Here is a 25,758-nt window from a genome sequence, read left to right on the forward strand (position 1 = left end):
TGTGGTAAGATTCCACTTACATGCCATGCTTAGAATAGGCAAATTTATAGAGACAGAAGGTAGATCAGAGGTTATCAAGGGCTATGGGGGGGAGAAATGGGGCATTAGTGCTTTTTGAGTAGAGTCTATGTTTGGAGTGATGAAAAAGTTTTGGAAACAAATGGTGACGGCTGCACAACACTGAATGCAGTTAATGCCACTGAATTGGACACTTAAAAACGATCACGTGACAACTTACATATTGTATGTGTTTACCACAATAAAAAAAATGGACAGAATGTATTTGCCACAGACCTGAACAACAGGAAACGTTAAAGGAAATTCTCTGAGCTGAAGGGAAATGATACAATATGGAAACGGATCTACATAAAGAAAGAGGACAGGAAACGGGAAATACGTTAGTAATTCTTTTTTAATTCTCACCTCGTATTTTCTCTAAAAGACAAATAGTTACAGCAAAAATAATGAAAACGTATTGTGGGTTTATAGCATATGTAGAGGTAAAACATGCCAACAGTGATGCAAGGGGTCACGTGCACGGTGTCTCCTGCAGGTGAGGATGCAGCCCACAGCCTGCCTGCTAGGTCAGCACCTGAACCCGCCCTAGGGAGTCAGTGTTAACACACAACAATGGGCACCCGGGCGTTTTTCTGGCGGTGGTGACGCCAGGCTCGGAAGACCAGGCAGTAGAATGGCCCCTGCACTCAGAGTGTGAGACAGGGTGAGCCACAGGTTGCGCCCCACCAGCAAACACTGGGGAAGACCCTCAGGCCTTGGCAAAACTCTGAGGGCAGGGTAGGCGAGTTCTCAGAGAATGAGTGCCATGGAATTTCCCACCAGGGATCTTGAGAAGCGCTTCTTTGGAGCTGCCCCGTCTTGCTTGTCTTAGGGTTCTTGCAGCCACCACCTTGTGAAGGAGCCAGGGCTGGCCTGCTGGAGGGTGGACAGCACATGCGCGGTTAGCACCACTGACCCTCTCGACGGCCAGCGGTCTGCCAAGCACATGAGGCCGCCAGTTGCCAGCTAACCACAAAATCGATGAACCCAGGTGAGACCAAGTGGAACAGACATGGGCCTTAATGTCATAACTGAGGGCGCCTCATAATTAGGAGCAAACCAGTGGATGTCGTTTAGGTCACTGAGCTTTGGGGTGATTTATTAACACAAACTGATGGAGTCATAGATGCAGCACCGAACCTGCTGTCTTCCGTGCCCGACAAGCTCTCTGCTCCTGGACTCCAGTCCTGGGGTGGTGGAGGGGAGAGCCCGGCCACTTGCCGAGAGGGGGCAAGCTGTGTGGATTTGTCTCCTGGAGCTGTGAAACTGGGGGGAAGGGGGTGGGGGAGGGATAAACTAGGCGTCTAGGATTAGCAGATACACACTACTATATGTAAAGTGGATAAACAGCCAGGTCCTACTGTATAGCACAGGGAGCTGTATTCTATATCCGGTAATAAACCATAATAGGAAAGAATATGAAAAAGAATATGTACATATATGTATAACTGAATCACTTTGCTGTACACCAGAAACTAACACAACATTGTAAATCAACTACACTTCAATAAAGTTAAAAAGTTTAAAAATGAGATGCTGAGTTTTTTATGTACACAGGACAAAAATATTGAGCACGTTTATAGCCCATGACAGCGTGCAGGCCCCACTCTAGTGCTAACACGTGTTAATGCATTGAGTCTCCACAACAACGCTCTCAGGTATCGTTTCCCTCTTAGGGATGCGGAGACCCACACGGGGTCAACCTCCCATTCCAGATCGCAGGATCGCCTCACCCTCCTCAGACTCCTGACATCCTGGCCCAGCCACTTCCTGGCCATCTCTCCTCCCGTGGTCTCTTCCTGCTGGCTGCCCACTCTGAGCGGTCTCTTCTCTGCCAGTCTTCTCTTCCCTGCAGTGGACCTTCCCACAGGGCTGCCCAGGCGCAGGGCTGCCCAGTTGCAGGGCTGCCCAGGCGCAGGTCTGGGGCCACAAAAAGGACTCCATTACAGACATTCAGTAAACAAGTGTGAGGAGCAGACATCCCTGTTTTTGGAAGGCCGTCTCCATGGACTTCTCCCCCTCTTCCCTCACAGGGTTTTTCTCACCCTTCACCTCCCTCTGGTCTCCCACCTTCTCCCACACCCAGCTTCCTGCTCTTTTCACCACACTAGCCCGAGCAGCCTTCCTGAGCTGCAAGCTGTGCCCCCGGCCACCCCACCCACATGTGCCCTTGGCCTCGCACACCCTACTTCTCTCAAGCCCCACCACTTAAGGCTGCCCCAGGCCCCAGTTTCTCTGAAGGGGGTGGGAGAGTAGCAAAGAGAATGCCACGCAGCTGTACCGAACGCACTTTTACCAGGGCACGGGCACAAGATGTCAAATCCTTTCTGAGCTTGTTCCCTGCCTCCTGGCTCTATGGCCTGCAACGTATTGGCATCCCCCCTCCACCAACCCAGCCTGCACCTCCTTTGGGGAATTTCCCCCACCTGCCATCTCCCCTCCAGGAGGCCGGCGTGCGATGGGAGTCAGGCGACCTAACTCACGGGGCCCTCACGAGGGGACGGTTGGTTGGTTGGCTGGGACCGCTGCCCCATGGATGCCCCCTCGCCTTTTATCCTAGAGGGAGAGGAGCGGAAAGTGGCTGTAGAAGAGAACTGCCCCTGAGGGCCCTGTGGGTCTCCCCTTCATCCCAGCCTCCCATCCCCCACTTGACCCCCCACCCTCGCTGCAAAGCATGACCCTCAGAACCAGATCCTTCTGGGAGAAAAGTTGATTACTCTACGCTTTCCTAGATGGCAGCACGTCCACCAGGCTCTCAGGGAACCACGGCGGATGGATGCGTGACTCTCACCGCCATCATTACCCACGTGCCCTAGTCTGCGCAAACCTGGACAGCGGCCCTGCCTAGGTGGACAAGACACCCCCGCCCCCAGCCCAGCAATGCCGACCCCAGCAGTAAGAGCCTCCTCCAGCTGGGGCAAAGTGAGGTGAGGCTCAAGAAAGCAAGAGCAATAGGGCTGCCTCCCGCTGCGGAGGACCAGCTGAGGTGGGGCACGGTTCTGAGCCGCTTCCCCGACCCCTGCCCGCAGGAAGTCCAGGGAGCCAGGCAGGATGCCGCAGGCCTCAGGACAGGGGACCCCTGAAAGAAACAGGACGGGGCGGGGGGCTGTGCCGGGGAGGAGCGGCTGGAGGCGGGGCGTGGGCAGTGGGCATCGCCAGGCCCCGGGACGCACCGTGAGCCTCTGCCGATCCCGAGCTGCGGGGGTGCTTTCTCCGCCTGCTCCCCCCCCTCCCAGTTCTGCCGGCGCCTCCTGCGGCCCCCGCCCCTCCCGACTCCCGGGGCGCCCCTGGAGCCGAGGTCGCCCCGCCACCCGCCGGGCGTCCCCCGAGCGCCCGCGGGACAGCCCCGCGGACCGGCGGCCGAGCCGGAGGGAGGCCCCGCGGGGACTCGGCCCCCACGGGGAAGGGCTCCGGGGCCGCGGCGCGCCGGCCCCCCTCTCTCTCGGCCCCGCCGCTCCGCGTTCGTTCGCTCCCGGCACCCCGGGAGCCCCCGCAGGGTCGCTGCGAGGCGGCCCCGGGCTGCGCCCCCCCGCCCGCGGCTCCCCGCCTCCCCCGGGGCCTGCCCCCCGGCGCTGCGGGGGCGCGCCCAGCCCTCGGGGGGCCTGCGTGGGGTCCTCGGGCCCCCGTCTCCCGCGGGCTGGCCTCTGCTGTCCCTGCCCGGCCGCCCTCACGCCTGCTCCCCCTCAGCCCACTCCGCGTCGTGCTCTGAGGCACCCCACCCGCGGCCCCCAGAGCACCGCCCCGGTCATCCCCGGGGTCTCACGACGGCTCTTCCCCGCAGGGGCCGGGCGCTCCCAGGGCGCAGGCTGCGGCCTCCCTGCCCAGTTCCCAGCGGCGCCTGGCCCGGCCCCCGCCCCGCTCTGGGGGGGCGGAGGCCTCCGGTTGCAGTGAGCTTGCTCTTCCTTAGACCTCGCTTGGAGGCGCTGACCCCTCCCCGCCACAGCCGGAGCCCCCTCCCAGGCTCCCCTCTCGGGTCACAGTTCTCCTTCCTGGCTCGCTGTCATCCCTGGCTCTGGACCCCCAGGGCCTGTCCAGACCCTGCGCAGGGACGCCTCACCCACCCCTACCAGAGGGGATGTGAGGAAGGGGTGCTGTTCCTCCAGATCTCCCGGCCCTTGAGACGTCTGGGTGCTCCGCGGGCCTGTGAGTGGGGGCAGGGGGACGGGGGTCAGGGCCAGCCCTCCCAGCTTCCTTCTGCCTTTTCTCCCCAGGAGACTCACTGCTTGCCTCCCAGGCTGAGTCTGCCCTCAGGAGCCTAGTGACACCGCCCCTCACGGCTCACCAAGCCCAGTTCCTCTTGTTTAGGTTATTGCTATAAAGAACTGAACATGTGGGGCTTCCCTGGGGGTCCAGGGGTAAAGAATCCGCCCCCCTATGCAGGGGACATGGGTTCGATCCCTGGTTAGGGAACTCAGATCCCACGTGCCACACGCCTCAACTAGAGAGCCTGCATGCCACAAACGACAGAGGCCACATGCTCTGGAACCCGCGTGCCACAACGACAGAGCCCACGCGACCTGGGGCCTGGGCACCACAACTAGAGAGAAGGTCGCATGCTGCAATGAAGAGCCTGGGTGCCGCAACTAACACCCGTCGTGGCCAGAAAAAAAAGGCAGGTGGGCACAGTGTGCCGTGCCATCCCCAGTTGCCGTGGTCACTGCAGCCGCCACGCTGCTCCCCCCACCATGGACGGCTCCTGCCTGGCACCTCTGCCTCAGACCCAGTCCCCCAGGGGCTGCTGCGCTGCCTCCTCCACCCACAAGGCAGCCGAGGCCTTCTAGAAAAATACACTGGCGCCGGTCACACCCCTGCTGGAAACCCACAGCAGGTTCACCCCATACTGAAGCGGCCGCCACCTCCAGACCTTGGCCTGGAACCTGCTTGACTGGAGAGGTGGAGATAAGGGGCCACGGGACTAGAGAGGCTGCACAGCTTTCCAGAAGCCCAGGGGGACCATCTTCCAGCGTCAAAGGCCGTGGGCCCAGCGCAGGCCATATAGCCCTGCCACACACATACACATGAACACACTGCATGTACAATCATGCACACAGGAACACGGACACACACACACACACACACACAAGCACACACCACACAAAATACAGACGTTTGGATACGCACACACATGAACACAGACGTGTAGACCTACATCATGCACTTACACCTGTACCTGGGGACAGGTGCACACACGGACACACACAGCCTCCTGCCACCACCAGCAGGATGCCCTGCTCACATCAGCACATGGGCTCCAGGGACTGGATGGGAGCTGGGAGCCCCCCGCCCAAGGTGGGAGAGGGCCCACTGCCCCAGAGGCCCTCAGCCTGCGGAGCTCACAGACCTGCGCGCTAGTCCCCTGACGTGGAGAGAGAAACGGCCTCAGAGGCCACTGGCAGGCACTGGAGCAGCCCTGCCCCCACCCCACCCCCACCCCCTGAGATGGACAGCGCCTGCCTATGTCCGCCCAGAGTACGTGGCAGTTCCAAACTTCTGCTTTCACAAAAACGTTTCCTTTCTGTTTGAATCAGCACTTCCAGTTATTTGCAGCTGCAACATTCCAAAACAGATACCCTGGGAAATCACCTCCCTGCACTGGCCCTGGAGCCGCCCCCAGCGCTCCGCCTGGCGGGGCCCTCGTGGCGTGCTGCCAGAGCCCGCGTCTGCAGGGGCAGTGGCGCAGGTGCTGATAAGCGCGCAGGGCCACGAATGAACGCGCGTGGCGGACCCTGCGGGGTGAGTCTTGGGCCAACCGGCTGGCGGGGGCCCTGGTGCGGGCTCCAGAGCGTCACAGGGCCCAGAGGCAGGATATGGTGGCGGAGAAAAGGGGCCGTGGGGCTCCTGGCTGCACGCAGCCCAGAACAGAAAGGGCATTGAGAGCCTGAGACAGGCCTGGATGTTGTTACTCGGCTTCAGATTTTCAAAGTAACAGCTTTACTGAGATATAATTCACTTACTATACAAGTCACCCATTAAACGTGTAAAACTCGAGGGCTTTTAACATATTCAGAGTTGCGCCATCATCACCACAGTCGACTTTAGAACATCTCCACCGCCCCAGAAGAGGCCGTCACTCCCCACCCCCTCCCCCCAGCCCCTGGCAACTACTCATCTGCTTTCTGTCCCTACTTCCCTGTTCTGATCATTTTGCATTCATTAATCACGTGAGATACTGTCTTTCATAATGTTCTGAGGTCCATCTACGTTGTACTGGGTGTCAGAACTTCATCGCTTTGTATGACTGAGCGCCACCGCCATTGTGTGTCTTCCGTCGTATGCACTGACCACACTTGGTCTGTCCGTGCTTCCACGGATGGACCGTTGAGGTGCTTCTGCATTTGGCTGTTAAGAATAATGTTGTGTGAACATCCACATGCAGGTTTGTGCATGAACTTATGTTTTCATTTCTCTTGAATACACACCTAGCAGTGGAATGGATGAGGTCTGTGGTAATTCTCCGTATAACTTTTCGAGGAACTGCCAGACTTTTCCGTGGTGGCTGCACCCTTTTACATGGCAGCGGTGCGTGAGGCTTCAGTCTCCGCATCTTCCCCAACACGTGTGGCTTCTCTGTTAGGTGACAGTTATCCTCCTGGGCGTGAAGCAGCGCCTTACTGCGGTCTGACTTGCATCTCCCTGATGGCTAAGGTGCGAGCATCCCCGTGTGCACCTGTTGGCCACAATACCAATACGTTTTCTTTGAAGAAATCTCTCTTCAGGCTGTTTGCCGTGGCCCAGAGTTTTAGGAGAGAAGGATCGAAGAAGCCATGCAGTTGGTGGCAGCAGCTGGTGAGGCGCCAGCCGGCCCCCGCCCACTCGCCCAGCCGCAGGGCGGGCTCACAGGGGGCGTTTCCGGGCTGTTGCTACACCAGGCCGGCTGAGGTTTCACTTTTGAGTCTGGGAATCTTCGGGCTGTGTGCTGGCTCCGCGGCTCCGGGGCAGAGCCCTCCTATCCCGGCCAGCAGGGCGGCCTGGCTTCGGCTTTGTGGGCGCGGGCACGCAACAGTCACGGTCACGGTGAGCTGCCCCCGCGCCCTGCGCCCCCGCGCACCGCGCCCCACTGCCTGCCCTGGCTCCAGGGTGGGGCCCTTGCTGGTGCTGGGTGGGGGAGGCCAGACCCTCTGGGTGGAGACCTGGTCCTCGCCCTCTTCCGGGGCTTCCACACGCCTCCCGGGACTCCCCACAGTCCCATACCAGCTTCAGTCCTCAGGCCTCAGGGAAGGGGGTGCCCCACCCAGACCGGCTGGTTTGGGCTTTACTCCAGGTAGGCCCTCTAGGGGCTCCTTGGCCCATGCTCAGATTTCAGACCCGCATTGAAGCCCAGAGGCTTCCTAAGGGCCGGCTCCCATGCCTGGAGCCTAGATGTCCTGGGTCCTGAATCAGGCCCACATTGGCTTCTGAGCCCTGAAGGTAGACGAGTGGCTCATGGAGCTTTGGGCACAGAGAAAGCCCTGGAGGACACGCCTAGGATCTGGGGACACGTTGGCTGGGCCTTGCTCTGGGCAATGGCACCAACTGCCCAAGAAGTTCTGGTTCCTCCCCTGCCCTCTGAACACCTCAGCCAGGGGGGCAGCTGCTACAGCAGACAGAGCAGTGGCCTGGGGTCCCTCGAAGGCGCCAGCCTTGCCCTGCCCTTCCTCAGTGACTGCTTCTCGTGAACAGCCCTAAGCCTGCTGAAGTCACAAAGTGACAGAGGCCTTGGTGGGTGGCCAGGGCTGCCCCACCCCCACCCCAACCGCTGAGTCCCAGGGCTTTCTTGGGCTTCATGTGGGCACACAGGACAGATGGCGTGCATGGCCTGAGCCCCACGGAGAGCTGTGAATGACGTCCCAGCCTAGAGGTGCTCGTGGCCCCTTGGAGAGATGGGCTAGTGGCTGGCTGGCTGAACTGCTGCTTGTCTCCGTGTTGGGTGACAGTCAGGGGCACACGCTTTCTGCCAGTCCTGGCCAGGACCTGCCAAGCAGGATTGCTTTGGAGGGAAAGAGCTCCTCATCACTGGAGAGATCCAAGTACCCACCTTCCCCTTCTTCCACCTGCCCTCTCCCAGCCCTGCGGGATCAAGGCCTGACCCAGCTGCCCTCCTCAGGAGCATGGCATCGGCCTTTGCAAGGGTGGTCAAGAGCGTGATCCGGGAGCTGGACCACAGTGGGGAGCTCACCCCTGTGGACAGCCTGCAGAGCTCCACCGGCTTCCAGCCCTACTGCCTTTTGGGCAGGACGTCCTCGGGGTCACTGTTCTGGAGACGCCGCTACACATGTGTCAACCTGTCCATCAGGGACATCCTGGAGCCTGACACCCCGGAGCCAGGTACCCCAGCTGACACTGAGTCAGAGCCGTGGGTGGGGAGGTGGGCGGGCCAGCTGCCCGCCTGCTCTGGGCCTCTGGGCTCTCTGCTTCCAGAGGTCAGGCACTTTCCAGGGGCCCCTCCCTCCGGGCAGGACAGGTGGCAGGTAGTGGGATGGACCTCAGCTCTGGTCTTGTTCCAGCTGTGGAGTGTGGCAGCACCTTCCACTTCCACGATACTATGGACGGGCAGCTGCAGGGCCATGTGGAGCTGGCGGCCCCAGGACAGGGGAAGATCTCAGGCGGGGCCACGGTGTCCGGCAGCTCCAGCGCCTCGATGAATGTGCGCGTGCTGCGCGTGGCCCCCAACACCTGGGAAGCCATGCACCGCGAGAGGTGAGCCCCAGCGTGGCAGGGCCTGCCGACCCTGGGCGGCCTCTGGGTCAGGGCCTCAGGGCATCAGGAGTCACAGCATGTCTGTGCCAGGCTGAGGGAAGTCCCAGAGGCAGAGGTGTGCTGGGACCAGGAGGCAGGGAAGGAGGCTGCAGAGGTTCTGGGGGCTTGCCTCCTGTGGGCCAGGGGGGCCAGGCAGGGCCCTGGGGTCCGGGGTCAGACCGAGTCCCGCTGTGAGGAGGCTGGGCCGCTGGGGTGCGGCAGACACGGGGCCCTGGCGAGGCTGACCCCTAGCTCGGAACGGAGGCCTGAGACGTGAACCCAGGGAGCAGCAGGGAGTGCAGGGAGAGCAGTGAGGCGAGCCGCCGGCTGACAGGTGGGCGCCTGCAGAGGTCTGCAGGTGTCTGCCTGTCCCCACTGGGCCTCGTGCCTGCTTCCTGCACCCCAACCACTCACAAACGCTGTCGGGAGCACCCCAGGGAGGAATGGGGGACGTCCAGTGCCGGGGCACCCGCAGAGCTCTTGGTCTCCTCAACCATGTCACACACGCACCCCCCCCCCCACCTGTCCCGTGGCAGGGGGAGGGGAGGGCAGGGTGCACCCCTGCGAGCTTCCCACTGGCCCACTCACAACAGGCGCCTGCGGCAGCCTGAGCACAAAGTCCTGCAGCAGCTGCGGAATCGTGGGGGTGATGTGTTCGTGGTGACCGAGGCGCTGCAGACGCAGAAGGAGGTGGAGGTCACCCGGACCCACAAGCAGGAGGGCTCGGGCCAGTTTGCACTTCCCGGAGCCGTGTGCTTGCAGGTGTGCGGCGTGGGCCCGGCGGTGGGCTCAGGCCGGGGAAGCAGGAGGGCAGTTTCCCCGGGCAGACAGGCAGACCCCGACCCGGAGCCCGGTCCCGAGCCTCTATCCATCCCGCAGGGCAAAGGCGAGGGCCACCTGAGCCAGAAGAGGACGGTCACCATCCCCTCGGGCAGCATCCTCGCCTTTCGGGTGGTCCAGCTGGTTATCGACTCTGACTGGGGTGAGCTGGGATCGCGGTGCCTTCTGGGGCCCAGACTCCATAGCAGAGAGGCAAAGAGGCCTGGGAGACCACCAGCTAGCTGGGGTCGCTGTGGCCATCTGGCGGCAGGACTTCATGGGTTGGGGTGGCCAAGGGTCCCTCGCTCTGGCATGTGGGAGGTTGGGGCACAATGGGGGGTACCGCACAGGGAGCCCCAGCGAGGGAAGGAGAGGCCAGGTGCTCTGCCAACCTGCCTCCCCCATCTCCGCTCCTGCCTGGCTGCCAGACATCCTCCTCTTCACTGACAAGAAGCAGAGGACCTTCAGGCCAGAGTATAAAGGTGAGGCCTGTGGACCTGGGCAATGGGACGAGCAGATGAGGCCTTCTCCCGCCCAGAACAGCACAGCCGGGAGATACACACACACGCACGCACGTGAGATGGCGACAGGCTGACACCAGCCTGGTTCGACCTTGTTGCCAGCCCCAGGCTGCCAGTACTGGGTGGTGGTGACAGGCTGTGAGGGCCCAGGGGAGGCCTCAGTCCTCTCTGGCTTAGGGACCCACCGCTGCACTGACCAGCCCTGCCTCGCCCAGGCCCCCAGATGGAGCCGGGGTTCGCAAGCAGGAGCCCCAAGAAGAGCTTGTGCCTTCCCTTGATCAAGGCAGGTCAGTACCCTCTTGGCCACCCTGGGGCCCCTGGTGGGCTCCCCTTCTAACCCCCGGGGGTCTGCCCTCCCTGATCAGGGCTCCCCAGGGTCATGTGGGCACCTGGGCAACGGCAGCCCTGTCCCCACAGACACGCCCATGGAGGACGGCTTGGCGATCACCGAAGACTTCCAGGGCCTGCGGGCCGAGGTGGAGGCCAGGGCCGTGGGCCTGGAGGGCTTGTCCAAGGAGCCCTGTGGGCAGCTGCTGGGGGGCCTGGGGCAGGTGCTGCGGGACCAGCCCGCCTTGCAAGCCCTAGAGGAGTTGGTGAGCGAGCCGGGCGAGCTGTGCAGGGCTTGCCGGGCAAGCGAGCGGAGCGGGGCCGGGTGGGCGGAGCTGGTGCCTGTGCCCCGCCCGCCCCGCTCACCGGCCCGCCCCACCCTGCCCTCACCCCCAGCTGGAGAGCGGTCTGCGAGGCGGGCTTTTGGAGCCTCAGGAGGGTCCTGTGGGTGCTGTCCTCGAGTGCCTGGTGCTCTCCTCCAGAAGGCTGGAAGAGGAACTTGCCGGCCCCTTCTTCTACCTGCTGCAAGCGCTAGCTGGTGAGGGGCTCCGGGGCTGAGGCAGGTAGGGGGCAGGGATGTGGGCTTCCCTAGCTGGCCTTCCGGAACCCCTTCTCACCCAAGGTCTCTCCCCAGTGCTGAGTGAAACCCAGCACTTGCTGGTGGCTGAGGTGCTGGAGACCGGGGCCCTGTTGGGGGCGTTCAAACTGGTGAGAGGGCCCAGGTTGTGGGGGGGGCTGTGCTGGAGGTGCGGGACCCGGTGCATCTGGGATGGGGTGATGTGGGTGGTGCCAGCTGCCGGGGGTCCCCTCTGACAAGCTCCTACCCTGTCCTGCCAGGTGGAAAGCCTTCTGGAGCAGAGCACCCCATGGCAGGAGCGCAGGGCCGTGTCCCTGCCGCCCGAGCTGCTGGGGAGCAGCTGGGGCTCAGAGGCACCCCCCTGGGTCCTGCTGGAGGAGTGTGGCCTTGAACCACAGGTGGACGCCCCCCAGGTGTGCTGGGAACCGGAGGCCCGGGGCTGTGTGTGTGCGCTGTACGCCTGCCTGGCCCTGCTGCTCAGGCTGAGCCGCCTCTGCTAGCCTGCGGCCCGCCCGAGGGGCAGCCCTCTGGTCAGGGCAGAGCGCGTGGCCACCCAGCTGCCAGCAGCCGCACCAGCCGTGGGGCAGCTCAGCGCAAGGGCTGGCAGAGGAGGAAAGCCAATAAACGTGATGAATGAAGGGAGAATGGCTCACTGGGCTTCAGAGGGGCCCTGTACCAGGGGTCGGGGCAGCAATGGGGATGGTGCCCCCACACGCGGAGGGACGTGGGGGCTGCAAGCAGGCCCCGCGGGGCTGAGGGGGCATTCCCTGTGCGGCACCCGACCACTCCGGGGTGACCAGCCACGTGGCCAGGCGCCTGGCCCCCTCCCCCAGCAGGCTAGCCTGGAAACAATGGGGCAGGGCAACTCCAGCCCCCAGGGTGGTTCCCTGTCCGCCTCAGGGAACTTGAGAAGGTACTGATGCAGGTGGCGGGCCCGTTCTTGCCCCCTGGGGCCACAGAGGGGACGAGAACAGGTGTACTGACAGAGAGACAGACCTGCGCTCCTGGAGCCCCGGGGAAGTGACCTGAACCAGAGAAGCTGGCCTTTGGGGTGTGTCTCATCCAAATCCCTTCGCCGAAAGGTAAGAGTCTCTCGAGAGGAGGCCTCCTGGCCCCTGGGTCGCAGTCCCTAGGGCTTCGGCAGGGCTCGCAGCCTCCCTGGGTTGAGGGGTGGTGGGTGGAATGGCCCCACGTGCAGGGAGAGGTGGTGACTGATTCATCCAGGGAGTTCTTCTCATCTTGGAGCTTGAACAGCCAGGAGAAATTTGCCTCTCCCTGTGGGAGCCAGTCTGCCGTCCTCCACGTGGTGGAAGGCAGGGGAAGCCAGCTCCCCTCCTCTCAGGCTTTCCGCTGCCCTACAGCCTCAGGACTGGCTAAAGCAAAGGGATGGTTGGCCCAGCTGTGGCTGGGACATTAACCCCCGAGAAAACTCAGGATCGAGGCCAACAGTAAAGTTAATATTAAAACAGAGAGCACCCCAAACGTCCCAGATCCCAGGACAGAAACCTCTAGAAGGGACTTCTCTGGTGGTCCAGTGGGTTGGACTCCTTGCTCCCCATGCAGGGGGCCCAGGTACGATCCCTAGTCAGGGCACTAGATCCCGCCTGCATGCTGCAACTAAAGAGCCCACATGCCACAGCTCAAAAATCACATCTGCCACAACGAAGATCCTGCATGCTGCAACTAAGACTCAGCGCAGCCAAAATAATAAAATAAGTGAATAAGTAAATATTAAAAAAAAAGAAACCCCTCATACAGGGAAGGGAGAAGCTGGAGCCTCTCAGGACCGTTTGTGTTCACTGGGGCCCACGCTCCTCCTTTGGGAACCTCGTTAGGGGGACTTGAAAGGCAAAACCAAGGTGAACAGGACTAGGACAGCTTAGGTCTTAGAAAGCCAGGTGGTAAGTTCGGTCCTGGTCAGCCCCGCCCAGACCCCCTTTGGAGGGTCTGACTGAGGTCTCCAGTGACAGCTCATTTGAGGGTATCTGAGCATGAAGATCAAGTCAGGGGGGCCTCTGTGGAAAGGAGGGCACCCCGGTCCTAGTGCCGTGGTGGGAGATGGGCTCTCTGCAGGCAGATCTGATGGACCTGGTCAGCCTGGACCTCCACAGACCGGCAGTGCCCACCTGGGAGCAGGGCTGTGGCAACACTGATCTACCTGGAGCCTCCCTCAGGATCCCAGCAGAGAAATCCCCAAGAAGGGTCGCACTCCCAGGACAAAGCAACAGGCTCTAAGTGAACCTGACACCTGGCAAGCGGGGAGTCTACCAGCGCGTCTAGCGATGGGCGGGGCGCCACAGCAAGGCAGGCACACACACGACTATGCTGCAAGCGGCCTGCTCCAGGGAGGGGGCAGGCTCCGGGACCTGAGAAGCCCAGGCATCACGCAGCGGTCACGAGAGGAGGCGGGGCACTGCCTGCCTGAGCCTCATCTGAGGCTGGGCTGTCCTTTCCAGCGGGCATCACTGGGGTGTGCCACTAGCCTGCCCAGCCGTGCTCTGTGGTTGGACAAGCGTGTGCCTGGAGGGGGAAGTGGGCATCAAATGCTCACCCAGCTTCTGGCTCCTGGGCTGCAAGCAGTGGGGGCAAGGCTGAGGCCCCCATGGGGGCTGCCACTGAGGGGGTCCACCAGGCTGCGGCTGAGCCCGGCCTGGGCCCAGACCAAGTCAGGCGGCTGTGGAAGCGGAGCAGGAACGCCCCCAGGCCTAGGAGCTGAAGCCTCCCTGATGGGTGACAGGCTGAAGAACCCCCCTGAGGACATTCCCACCAACCTACCTCTCTTCCCTCGCCCTCTCCTTCATGGGGGTCTGACGGCCTCCTGGCCTCTCCAGTGTGTCCCCCGATGTAGTTTGTGTAGTTTAATCCAGTTTTGGCGTCGGCTTTGGAGAAGCCGAACTAATACACCAAACCACGCCCCTGGCTTCACACAGACCAGTGCCCTTGGCCTGAGCCTCCCCTGCCCTGGCAATGACCTACGATGAGGAGACACCAGCTCCTTCCTGCTGAGCTCTGACCCCATCAGCGTGGCGTGTGTAGGCCTGAAGCACATCTTCCCGGCTCAGGGTGAGACATGCCTGACCTCGCGCCCACCCAGGGGCCGACCCGAACTCCTGGCTACATGCTGCCTCCCCTGTAATCTTAGCCTGAGCCTGATCTTGGACCAGGCCCAGCTCATCAGAATCCAGCCTCGGCCCAGACCCAGGCCCCAGACAGACGCTGAACCCCTAGGATCTGTGTGTTTATTTTAAACGCTTTCCATAGGGATGGGCAGGACCCCAGCTTCCAAAAGGCTGTGTAAGTTGAGGCCTCCTTCTCTAAGAGGCAGCTTTGGGGGCCCGGAAAGGGCAAGAGAACACCTCAAGGTGGGCACTGCAGGTGGAGGAAGCCTCCCATCCAGGGTCTGGATGGGTTGCGTCATGGCCTCGGAGCTATCCCAAGGGGCCTCTTCCCTGGACCTCCACTCATGCCTCCGTTCGGCCCTGAGCAGGGTCCTGGGGTGCAGATGTTGGCACCCCACACCTGAGCCCATAGGTAGCATCTCGGGCCGGTGGCGTCCAGTGAGGAGGTCAGGGGACAGCTTCCAGAGAAGGCCCAGGTGGGGTCTGACACTGAGCAGCGTGGGTCTGACACAGTGCAGCAATGGGGCCAGACTGTGGGTCGCAGGTGTGGACAGGAGGACAGATCGATGCTTCTCGAGCAGAGAGGACGTGGCCAGGAACCTCAGAACCTCAGGCCAGGACGTGGCCAGCGCGCAGTGGAGCATGTCATGGGGAGGATGGGCTGCTGGGGTGGCCTGCAGGGCTCAGGCAGAGGGCAGCCTTTCACGGCACTGGCTCCCAGGACTGGGCCAGCCTCACGGCGTCCCCCACCAGGGCTTGGCCCTGGAGGCCAAGGGCCATTCAGGCAGGGGGCAGGACACACTTCCGGGGGCTGAGGGGGGACAGAGGGAGCTGGGGGTGTACGAGGTGAGAGGCTGAGGATGAAATGGTGCTCCGTCACATGAAAGCGTGTGCCCCCTCCAGGTCGCAGGGCTTTCTGGGGGATGAGCTTCTGGAGAGGGGTCTTTGTGTGCAACAGGCCTTGCGTGGCTCTAGGGGGCAGGCATTGGTGCCAGCACAGCCCAGGGTGCCCCTCAAGGGGAGCCTGTTCTGCAGATCTGCCCCTGCCAAGACGGGCCCCAGAGCAGTGGGGTGCCAGACTCCACACCCTGGCTCCCACCTGGAGGGTGGGCCAGTAGGGCTCAGCCTGGTCCCGAGCAGCCCCAATGGCCAGCGAGGCTCTGGTGCTGGAACAGGCTGTGTGCATAGGCTGGTGGGGGCCGAGCAGGGTGGGCGTGGCGCTGGCGGAGGCCCGGGAGGCCCGGGAGGCGCCGGTGGCAGGGACGGTGCTGCGCCTGGGCCAGCAGCGCCAGCTGCTGGGTTGACGCGTGTGCTGCTGCCACCACCGCAGGTTCAGGGTCCCTCTGCAGCTGCCCCACGTCTGCGGGGGAGGGGGGTTCCTGCAGCAGAAGCGCTCTCGGGAGAGCCCCCGGGCCTCAGCCCTCCACCCACCCATTCCCATCCACTCCGCCCTAGCGCCCACCGCCTCTCTGGAACCCCATGCCCTGGTGAGTCGGGTCCTCACCCTGGAACAGCCTGTCCAGCAGGTCCCGGTTGACGCGGCTGGGGCTCGAGTGATGGACCAGGAAGCCTAAGCCAGAGCAAACCCCTGAGGACCGGCCCCATGCCTGCAGCAAGGAGGGGCTGGCCCAGCTCTCAGAGCCCTGGGTGTAAGGGACAGTGTGACACCAGGACTGCCTCACCTATGAGCATGACAGCTGCCCGGCGCATGGGGTCCTGCGGGCTCTGCAGGTAACCCTGGGTCTGGCTCAGGAAGCTGGGCACGTGTCTCGGGTACCACTGAACCTGGGGACAGAAGGGCTCGTGGCAGGACGGGAGGGCCAATTCTGCGTGCAAAGGAGGCCACAGAGGTGAGTCCAGGGGCTGAGGACACTGGGGATGCTCCAGGGCACAGCGTCAGGGCCTGAGGCGTTAGACCTGCCACCACCTTGACAGGAAGGGTGGGGAGATCCAGTTTGTGGGAGTCGCCCTACTGCATATTGGACCAAGTGGGCAGCTGACCATACCCCATCATTGTCACCGTCCTCTCCCAACTGACCAGGTAGTGGCAGATGCGGCTTAGGGCCTCAGGGCTATTGCAGTGAGCCACCGTGACCATCTCCTCCAGCAGGCCCCAGCGCAGGGCCTGGTCACAGCGGGCCAGGGTCCACTCTGAGCTCTGGAATAGAGGAAGGGAGGAGGTTAGGGATCCAAAAAGTGGCAAAAAATGGCCCAGGACGGCGAGGTGGCCAGAATGAGTGCTAGAGGAGGATGGGGACCCCGGAAAGACCAGGAACCTGGTTGCCCATTTCACCGGCACCTGAGGTCCCGGGGGGAAGACCCCAATCTGCAATCTTTGGAGAGGCAGCTGTGGGGGGGACGGGTGGGGCTTCATGGGAACAGCCTTGGGACAGTCTTGGGGGTGCTGACCTCAGCGGTGTCCCGGCCGGGGTCGTACAGGCGCAACAGCAGCGGCACGAGACTCTGTAGCACCAGCTTCCGCAGGGGTCCGCGGAGCCCCACCCGGAGCCCGGCTCGGCCGCGCTGCACCAGCGTCCCGAGGAGTCCGACCGCCGAGGCGCGGACCGAATCCCGGGCCTGCAAGGAGGGCGCGGTCAGGGCGTCTGGGGGGCTGCAGTCTCGGGGTCCGGAGCCGAGCCTCGTGGGGAACCCGGGGAGGAGGGGCGACAGCAGGCGGGGCGGGGCCGGAGGGGCGGGGCTCACGTCGTCCAGAAGCGCTGGGAGGCGCGGCCTCAGCTCCGTGCTCAGGAGCCGCACCGGCGCCCGCGGCCGCAGCAGGACCCTCCGCAGCGCCTCGAGCGCGGCGCCCACGAGCCGTGCGTCGCCCTCGCCCAGCGCGCCCAGGAGCGCGGGTAGCAATGTGCTCTCGTGACGCACCTGCGGGGACAGGGGCTCGTGGGCGGCCTCTCGCGGACCCCGCCCAGACCCCGCCCAGTCCCGCCCCTCACCTTCCCGCGGTTCAGCGCCAGGTGGCCGAGACCCAGGAGGCCGAGCCAGCGCACGGTGGGCTCGGGGTCGCCCTGCCAGGTGCGGAGCCGCGCCAGGATGACCTCCTCCCGCAGGAGCCGCGCGGTGGGCCGGCTCTGCAACAGCTGGGCGGAGGACCCAGGGTCAGCACGCTCGCGTTCCCGTGCAGGCCCGGCCGCTTAGGGGCCAAGTCCACGGTCACCCGTCACCACCCATCCTGGAGGCGGGCTCACCCCGGTGAAGAAAGCCATAGCCGTGAGGCGCTGTGCGTCGTCCGAGCTGCGCAGCCGGGGCAGCAGTTCCGCGAACAGGCCTCGCAGGTGGTGGTCGGCATGCGCCACCATGGCACTGGGATGGGGCGGAAACGCGAGCTCTCCCTCCGCTTCCGGCCTCGCCCCTTAGGAAGCCCCTGCCGGCCCACCCCCACGCCCCTGTCTCTTCTCCCACACGCCTGCCCCGCACCTGGCCAGCAGCAGGACACCCTCCAGGTGGGTGTGGGCTCCCACCAGTCTTCTCCAGCCTCCAGCCTGCTCCATGCACGTGACCACCATGCGGCAGCCATCCCCAGTGAGCAGGGCCTTCAAGGCCTCCACCGTGCAGCTGGAGGTGGGGGAGGCGGCCGCGTGGGCAGTGAGGGACAGGAGGGCACCGGTCCAGCCCTCACTCCCCTGGGTGTGCACCCCTCACCTGCTGTGGCTGTGCAGTGGCCCTTGCCGGGATGGGGCCCAGACCTTGGGGGTGTCAGGGGCACATGGGTCCCAGGCCAACTCATGTAGCTGTGTGACCAGCACAAGGAGAAGGTGTGGGTAGAAGCCTCGTGTGGCACCCACGCAGCCGGACACGGCCAGCATCTCCCCGAGGGCATGCGTGGCCTATGGAACAGGGGCTCATTTCAGGCTCAGACACCACAGACAGAACGAGGACAAAGCCTCAGTGCTTGAGGGACGTTATGGATGGGCGTGACTCAGGTGAGAGCCTGCTGCCCCCGACCCCCTGTGGCCAGACTCTCCCGTCCCCTCGGGCCAGGGCTGGGGGACTCCCGTGGCGATGCTGGCTGGAGCCACCTACCGCCAGCGCCTCCAGCTGGGCTCCGGCCGAGCCCTTTAGCGCCCACAGCAGCTGCACCAGCACCTGCCCGTTCACACGCTGGTTCCGGCTCAGGCTGCGCCACAGCTCGGCTGCCGCCCTGCGGGCACGGGGCGTGTGGGACGGGGTCTGGTGCTGGCATGAGGGGAGTCCCCAGGTCGGGGGGCGGCCACTAGGGCTCCAGCAGGAGGAGGGGCAGGTAAACTGCCCCCTCAGCCCCCGCCATCCCAGGGAAACAAAATAAGCTGCATCTGTGAAGACCACCACAGAGCCAAGTCTGCAGGATCAGCGGCCTGGCAGGGACCGCTCAGAACCCTGTTGGGCCAGCAACAGTGCAACAACCCGGCATTAGGAACAATCGCCCTGGAGGATACAATGAAAGAGAACGTCTCCTGGGGCCGCCTAACCAAAGAGCCAGGGGTGTTGGGGTGCGGAAGCCACCTGGCTGGCTCAGGAGGGCACCCCCAGGCTGGGCTCCAGGAGAGACCTGGAGAGAGAAGGCAGGCCCCAAGCCAGGAACCCAGCACTGAGGGCCCCGAGGCGGGAGGGGTGGGAGAGGGGATGAGAAGCAGGAGCGGAAGGGAGGAAGGCCCTGCCCCCTCCACGGCCCGCCCCACCCTGGGCCAGGCTCCGCAGCCCCGCGGGAAAGGGGGAGGAAGCCGCGTGGGGCCTCGGGGACGCGGCGCCTGCGGGGGCGGCGCAGGTTACCGGTCCGGGGGCAGTGAGCACGGCAGCAGCGCACACACCACGTCCTGAGAGTGCTCCAGGGCGAGTGTGCTCAGCACCCGCAGGGCCGCCCGCCGGGGCCTCCCCTCCGCCAGGCGGGGCGCCTGTGCCAGCAGCCCCCGCACAAGGCCACGCACCTGGCGTGGGGGGTGGACATCAGTGGTCAGGGCTCCTTGACCGCCGCACGGTACCCTCTACCCCCACCAAGCAGGTGCAGCCTGAAGGGGGCTGCTCACTCCACCCCTCAGCCTTGGAGGGGACCAGGCAGGAGACGGGGGGCAGGGAGGGCATGGGGGCTGACCTGGTCCTCCAGTCGCTCCCCCTGGGCCTCCAGGGCTGAGGACAGGGTGAGCGCTGTTGCCTGTGTTCCCGCACAGCCAGCCTCTTCCAGACAGGCAGCCACGCACAACGCCAGGTCTGCAAGGGCCCCCTCCTCCCGGGAACTCTGGGGAGTCTGGGAGTGAGGGCGAGGGGGGCCTATGAAGCCCCTTTTCCTCTCCCACTCTCTTCCTCCCTACCCCCTCCCAGCTCTCGACAAAACCCCCGTCTTTCTGTTGTTTCCCAGCTCTGTCCCTTACCCCCGCCCCCCAGGCATCCCTCCTGCTCACCTGATGGGGTCCCCCAAGGGCTGGTTCCTGGGCAGGGGGCCGAGGGAAGGACTCCCTGCCAGCTGTGGGGATGAGGGCTGCCCGCCCAGACTCCACCTCAGGTTTGGTCTGAGGGCCTGTAGAAGGGGGTCCCAGGGGCCGCCCCTGGCTGGCCCGGATCCCTTCAGCCAGAGCTGTCAGGGTTAGGGCCCCCACGGGGGGCCCCCGGGCACGGCCCCACATGCCCCCAGCGATGGCCACCACACACACCGAGCTGCTCAGCCGGGCCCAGCCTGCAGCACCTGTCACGGGTCCTCCCAGGAAGTCGTGCCCAGGCCTGACCTAGAAGCAGGCTCCAGGCAGGCGGGACCAGGGACAGGCGTGGTGGCGTGTGGGTGCACGCTCTGTGTGTGGGGGGGGAGGTTGGGGAGCCACACGGAAGTGTCCCCACGTGTGCGGCTCGCTGGGGGCTTTTGAAGGGCCCTCCTGCCCAGACTGCTGGTGGTGAGAGGCCAGCCTGAAGCCTGAGTGTCTGGGGTCTGTCTCTGCCCACCAGGCCCTGGGGAAGGGGCAAGAAAGGTCCCTGGGAGACAGTGGATCTGCAAGGGGAGGGGGAGAAGGGTCCCTGACCCTGACCTCCAACCCCTCTGCACAAGGAGTCCCGGGCAGGTGTGGGCAGCTCTGAGGCGGCCCCCGCAGGGGTCTAGAAGTCTGGGCCCAGCCCTGAGCTGAGGCCTCATCCGATTCAGCCCTAAAGAAGCAGCCCGATCCAGGCTGGGCTTGGGGCCAGAAGCTGGGCTGCCCCCTCTGCATTCCGACCCAGCCAGACAGGATGATTCGCAGAGCTGTCACCACCTCTGAGCTGGGAGCAGCCCGGGCTGGAGCCCGAGGCAAGAGGAGCGGCCCTGTGCCTCCCCGGGGCCCTCGCAGGTGACTGACTTCACTGGGTGGATCACTGCGGGTGCGGGGGGGGGGGGGGGGGTTCTGTGTCCTGGCACCGAGGAAGGGCACAGCTCAGAAGCCATGACCCGTGGGTAGCTGTGGCCTGGTGTATGTTCTGGTGTGTGTGTGTGGTGGCGGGGAGAGTGTGTATCTCTCTCCAAGCCTCCTGGTCCCCAGGGCTGGCCTGACCAGGCCTCTACTCCAAATCACCACGGTCACCCTCGCCCCACGACACAGAGGCCACGGCCCAGCCGGGGCTGGGGGAGCCAGACGAGCTGGTCCGGCCAAATACCTGGGCAGGCAGAAGTGCTCCGGGAAGCACCCCAGACAGTCAGCATTCCCCCACGCCCTCGCCTGCCACCAGACAGGAGAGGCCCAGGCCCCGCGGCTTCTCTGGAGCCACCGCTGGTGGAGACTTGGCGAGCCCGCCCACACAGAGGCAGGGCCAGTCCAGGACCCTGGCCGGGGGCCCACAACTGAGCTGGTCCCTGCTCCCTCACCGCCACCGGCTCTAGTGCAGGCAGACCCCAACCCTCCTCTCCCATGCCAGGACGGCGGGGGTAGGAGCTGGGTCCCCGAGGCCCAGGCCTGGTCCATGCCGTGACAGAGCAGATGGGTGGGACCCAGGGACACAGAGTCCCGCAGGGCCAGCAGCGGCAGTGGCAGGAGAAGGCCTCTTCTCAGCTTGGGAAGCTTGAGGTGTCCCCCCGAGTCTGCCCAGGGGGGTCCCGAAGCCCCTCCATCTGGCACTTCACCCCCATCCCGCAGCTCTAGCATGGAGAGTAACTCCCCCAGCTCCCAGTTGGGCACCAAAGCCCCCTCCCTTTCCCCACAGCCCCGCCCTGCCCCGGATCTGCCCCTGAAGTCCAGCTCCCCAAGCCTCAGACTCCCCCCCCCCGCCCCCGCCCCCACCACTGGCTTCAGCTGACCTCAGGCCTCAGCACGGGGCTGCCTCCCCACCCTGGCCCAGCCGGGTCTCCCCTGGGAGCATGAACCCTCACGCTGACTCCTGACTCCAGCCCACCCTGGCTCCAGTGAGTGGCAGGCTGGGTGCAAAAGTGACACATGACACGTTGTGGGGACAATGAGTGACTCATGTTAATTTCAGGCAGCTCCCAGCATGGGATTCTCAGAGGGCGCCTCTGGCACTCAGCCTGTCCACCAGGGCCCGGAGCTTCTCGGATAACGCGACCTGCAGGGAGGAGAGGAGGGGACGATGGGCAGCCATGAGGGCAGAGAGAGCATAGGGCGGGTTGACGCTGTGGGCCCTACACCCACCTGGTACAGCGCAGGCTGCTCCAGCAGCCGATGGGCGGGGCTCAGACGGCTCAGAGACTGCTGGGCAAAGGCTCGAGATTCCGCCAGCGATGGGAGGGGCTCACACAGCTGGGGGCCAGAGGAAAGGAAGGGGCTGGCTCAAGGTCCTGTGTCAGAGCTTGATGTGGGTTGAAGGTGCAGACTGAAGGGGGCGGGCAGGGGCGGTCACCTGTCCCTGCTGCACCCAGAGTCGCAGCAGTGGCTCCACGTGGGCAGGCCTCACCGTACAGGACTCCTGGGCCCCTCGAGGCCAGACTCTCAGCTCCTGGCCAGCCTGGGGAGGCGGCTCCTCTGCCAGCTGCAGCACGTCTAACAGCAGAGACCCTGTGTGTGTGTGCATGTGAGGGGCGCCGAGAATACCGGGGGAGGCGGGGGGGGGGGCAGGGGCCTTGAGCTGGACTGTGGAGGGTGGGGGGGCCTCACCATCGGAGCCCAGGAGCCGGAAGGCAGCCTTGCTCCCAGGCAACGTCTGCTTCTCGGGCTCCTCGGTCAGCTTCATCCGCGGTTGGCCTCCCACGGACACCAGCTGCAGGGACAGGGTGCTGGGCTAGCTGGACCCTTCTCCGCGGACCCATGGTCCACCCCCACCCCCCACCCCCCGGGTCCCAGACCCCGTGTGCACCTTGTAGACACAGCCCAGGGAAGGCTGGCGAGGGCAGGTGACCACGCTGGTGCCAATGCCGATGACGTCCACCTCACTGCCCTGGGACGGGGGGTGGGCACTGAGCGGGGCCAGCATCTGCAGGCCCAGGGCCCCCAGCCACCCCCTGGCCTGCCCCTGCCCCGCCCACCTTCTGGGCCAGCCTTGCCAACTCCTCCTCATCAATGTTGTTGCTGACGGCGATGGGGACCGACTCCAGCCAGGGCACCTGGAACCTGTGATGCGGGCAGCCCCTCAGATGTTCCCGATCCCCCTGGCCCCCTCCCACCCCAGGCCTCAGGTCTCTCCGCCACCCGATAACCTGCCCTCGGCCACAACGGCTCCCGCAGGCCCCTGAGCAAGCCTACCCCGGCCTCCTCGCCACGGCCATAGTATCTCTACTGTGGCAGCAACCACGTCAGAGAGCCTCACCGTGGGAGGGGCAGGGTCTCCCCTCCCTCTGTCCCACCCCAAAATTCCTGGGCCGGAGGGGATCGCCCAGAAGGCAAAGCCGCTCCCAGGGGGACTCACTGGGCCGCGGCCGTTCGGAAGACGCCGCGGACCTCCCGAGCCTGCTGAAGCAGGTCTCCGCTGTCCAGCCTCACGCCCGCTGCCTGGTAGCCCAGCTCGTGAAGTGCCAGGGCCACAGCCAGGAAGTTGGGGAGACCACTCCTGCAGGTGGGGACATGGGCGTTGGGGATCTGCAGCTGCTCTGCTGCGCCCACCCTGGGGGGTGTCCGGGCCTCACCTCCGCACACTGTAGGTGTCCAGCAGGCCCTGGAAGGCCCGGGGAAAGGCCAGGGCATAGGCCACAAAGGCCACCCGCTCCCCCCGGTGTGGCTGCTGCACCCCCAGTCCCAGGTGGCCACACACACGCTCCAGCCACGTCTCCACGCAGGCGGCCAGGTCCACTCTGGGACCCTGCCCAGCAGCTGGAGCCAACATCTACGGAGAAGGGTCAGTGAAGGACGGAGGACCCAGACCCCAGGGTGGGTCCCGGTTCGCCCCTGGTAGAGAGTCTGAGCCACCTGCCTGCCAGCTTCCCAGTGCTGCACCAGGACCACCTGCCCAGGGTGGCTTGGGGGGGGCAGGCATGGTATCTGCCGGGGTGCAGAGCAGGGACTGGCCTCTCCTCCCCGGGAAGGGCTCGCCTTGGGGGTCTGCCCTCTGGAGTGCAGCTGGGGGGTGGGCAGAGGTACTGACCGGGTCAGGGGGCACCTCAGTGCCTGAAAAGGAAGTGATGAAGGAGTGTGCCAAGGTCCCGGCCACCGGCACGCCGCGCAGCTGTCCTGCCAGCATGTTGCTGCTGCCGTCGAAGCCTGGGTCAGGGCGTCAGGCAAGGTTGGGGGACTTCCAGGCACTGAGGGTGGTCTCAGGGCTGGCCTCCTCCTCCCCCAAACCAGGCCCTCCGTCTCCCGGCCCTCACCGCCCAGGTAGCTGTAGGTAGACGCCGTAAGACCCCCGTCGGGGCCCTGAGCGCGCCGAAGCCCCATCTCCAGCAGCCGCTTCTGCGGTCCTGCGATCAGGCGAAGCCGCGCGGCGTTCGTGGCGATGAGGCTACGGGAGCAAGGGGGCAGGGGCCGCGGAGTGAGGGCGGGGAGCCACCCAGAGCCCGGCCTCCCGCGCAGCGAGAGCGGAGAGCCTGCTCCAGGGCGCCGGCCCCGCGGGCCCCGCCCCGCCCCGCCCCGCCCCGCCGGCCCCGCCCCGCGGCTCCGGCCCGGAAGTCGGCGCGGCAGCAGCCCCGGGCCCCGCCCCGGGCCCCACCTGGCGTAGCTGACCAGGCAGAGCAGCGGCGTCTCCAGCAGCTGCACCAGCAGCAGCGGCCCGGACACCTGCAGCAGCGGCACCTGCGGGGCGGGCTGTCAGCGCGGCGCCGCCCCGCCCCACGCGGGCCCCGCCCCCGCGCCCCGCCGCCCCCGCACTCACGCCGGGGAAGGCGAGGGAGCCCTCGGGCAGGGCGCGGACCGTCACCCCGGAGCCGTCGAGGGCACGAAGGTGCTCGAAGAACGCGGGGTCTGTGTCCGGGGGCAGCACCGAGGCCAGGAACCGCACATCTGCGGGCGACAGAGGCCGTGGCGGGCGGGGGCTGGCCGGGCCGGGCCGGGGCGGGCCGGGGCGGGCCGGGCCGGGGGCTACCTGCGTCCCGCAGGCGGAAGGCGCGCAGGAAACGCACGCAGTCGCGCAGCCCCGCGGCCAGGGCGAAGGCGCCGCCGAACGGGCAGCGGCGGAAGAAGAGCTCGAACTCGGCCGCGTCGTGCGCCCGGCCGGCGCGCCAGTAGGCCAGCGCCATGGTGGCCTGGTACAGGTCGGTGAGCAGCGGCCGCGCCGCCGCGCGCCCCTCGGCGTCCTGCTCCTCCGCCATCACTGGCCGCCGCCCGGCGCCCCGGACTCTGGCCGGCCCGCCCCGCGTGACGCCGCGCTCGCCGGGGCCCGCCCCGCCGCGGGTGGGGACACCGGGGAGCGCCCGCCTCGCCTTTCCTGGCAAGCGGAACCGGCGGGGCGGGCCTCCAGACGCTCTCGGAGCGGCCCCAGCAGCCAGGCCCCGGGGTGGGGGGACGTGTGCTCTCGCTGGCCAGCCCAGCTCCACCCCCTCACCCCGGCCCCTTGGGGCACGGTCCCTCCTGTCCCCGGCGGGCCGGCAGCTCCGTGTAGCGCGGGGAGAGGACAGTTCCAACTCCACGTCCAGCTGGACTCTCCTTGCCCACCCAGAAGCCACCCCAGGCCTGGGCAGGGCAGCTCGCGGCCGGCACCGCGCTGTGCAGGGCGGAGTGTGGTAGCGACGGGGAGGGGACCATTTGTCCACCACCTGCTGGCACCGAAGGCCGTCAGGTCCTCCCTCTAAACCACATAGGAATCCTGAGGGGCCACGGAGGCCACCAGCTCTGAGCAACCACAACCCACTTTTTCTCAGCAGCCACGCTGGATCCAGGGGAAGAACCACTAGTGACACACGTCCTGCCAAGACCTGGGAGTTGGGTGGAGGGCACAGGCAGGGCAGCAGGCACCGGCCCGGCCTCCAGCTGAAGGGAGAGGGGCAAGGCTGGGCCACAGAGGCCTCCGGGCTACAGGAAGAAGCCCGGCAGGCTTTTAAGCTGGTAGACCTGACGGGCACGTGGCCACAGTCACAACAGCAGGACCAGGATGGCCGGTGGGACTTCTTCCCTGGATGGTTCCAGGCTGGCACTTTTGTACCCACGGGAACGGCTCCCGGACAGAAGGCAGAGTGGAGACTGGCGCGGGGCGGGGGGGCCGGGACGCTTGCCACAGTGAAGGGAACAACGCGCACTCTGTTGGAGCTAGACCTGGACGTGGCGCTTGCAGCGGAGAGGTCAGTGAGATGGGCGACAGGAGGGGCAAG

The 25,758-nt window shown here is 65.2% G+C and overlaps 3 protein-coding genes across 11 annotated transcripts; 1 reads left to right on the top strand and 2 right to left on the bottom strand.

The window, feature by feature from the left end:
- Positions 1-6,932: 6,932 nt before the first annotated feature.
- Positions 6,933-11,651, top strand: GSDMD (gasdermin D). 3 transcript variants are annotated; one of them, XM_057736848.1, is made up of 11 exons: positions 6,933-7,071; positions 8,102-8,361; positions 8,541-8,733; positions 9,366-9,534; positions 9,652-9,754; positions 10,020-10,073; positions 10,328-10,399; positions 10,530-10,705; positions 10,836-10,977; positions 11,074-11,147; positions 11,277-11,651. In XM_057736848.1, the coding sequence occupies exons 2-11, from the start codon at positions 8,145-8,147 to the stop codon at positions 11,514-11,516; spliced, it is 1,440 nt and encodes a 479-aa protein (XP_057592831.1). In that variant the 5' UTR covers positions 6,933-7,071; positions 8,102-8,144; the 3' UTR covers positions 11,517-11,651. The 3 variants fall into 3 exon arrangements, with proteins under 3 accessions (XP_057592831.1, XP_057592833.1, XP_057592832.1); XM_057736849.1 differs by having other exon boundaries at positions 6,959-7,071; positions 8,141-8,361; XM_057736850.1 differs by lacking the exon at positions 10,020-10,073.
- Positions 11,652-14,246: 2,595 nt separating this feature from the next.
- On the bottom strand, positions 14,247-20,735 carry MROH6 (maestro heat like repeat family member 6). Of its 4 annotated transcripts, XM_057736767.1 has the most exons (14): positions 19,523-20,730; positions 19,216-19,368; positions 18,897-19,051; positions 18,171-18,288; positions 17,790-17,974; positions 17,565-17,702; positions 17,336-17,450; positions 17,084-17,227; positions 16,839-17,012; positions 16,545-16,712; positions 16,174-16,293; positions 15,818-15,920; positions 15,640-15,705; positions 14,247-15,495 (listed from the first exon to the last, which is right to left on the bottom strand). In XM_057736767.1, the coding sequence occupies exons 1-14, from the start codon at positions 19,742-19,744 to the stop codon at positions 15,257-15,259; spliced, it is 2,100 nt and encodes a 699-aa protein (XP_057592750.1). In that variant the 5' UTR covers positions 19,745-20,730; the 3' UTR covers positions 14,247-15,256. The 4 variants fall into 4 exon arrangements, 3 of the variants coding, with proteins under 3 accessions (XP_057592750.1, XP_057592751.1, XP_057592752.1); XM_057736768.1 differs by lacking the exon at positions 19,216-19,368 and having other exon boundaries at positions 19,523-20,735; XR_009053977.1 differs by having other exon boundaries at positions 15,353-15,705; positions 15,818-15,961; positions 19,523-20,729.
- Positions 20,736-21,516: 781 nt separating this feature from the next.
- NAPRT (nicotinate phosphoribosyltransferase) lies at positions 21,517-24,789 on the bottom strand. Of its 4 annotated transcripts, none has more exons than XM_057736832.1 (13): positions 24,537-24,789; positions 24,327-24,454; positions 24,165-24,247; positions 23,827-23,957; positions 23,604-23,719; positions 23,149-23,345; positions 22,932-23,072; positions 22,552-22,636; positions 22,383-22,463; positions 22,184-22,286; positions 21,930-22,069; positions 21,722-21,829; positions 21,517-21,635 (listed from the first exon to the last, which is right to left on the bottom strand). In XM_057736832.1, exons 1-13 carry the CDS (start codon positions 24,760-24,762, stop codon positions 21,573-21,575), a joined length of 1,602 nt encoding a protein of 533 aa, XP_057592815.1. In that variant the 5' UTR covers positions 24,763-24,789; the 3' UTR covers positions 21,517-21,572. The 4 variants fall into 4 exon arrangements, with proteins under 4 accessions (XP_057592815.1, XP_057592814.1, XP_057592816.1 ...); XM_057736831.1 differs by having other exon boundaries at positions 21,930-22,084; XM_057736833.1 differs by lacking the exon at positions 22,383-22,463 and having other exon boundaries at positions 21,930-22,084.
- Between the last annotated feature and the right edge of the window lie 969 nt (positions 24,790-25,758).

The sequence above is a fragment of the Hippopotamus amphibius genome, chromosome 5 (assembly GCF_030028045.1).
Source record: "Hippopotamus amphibius kiboko isolate mHipAmp2 chromosome 5, mHipAmp2.hap2, whole genome shotgun sequence".
Taxonomy (NCBI): domain Eukaryota; kingdom Metazoa; phylum Chordata; class Mammalia; order Artiodactyla; family Hippopotamidae; genus Hippopotamus; species Hippopotamus amphibius.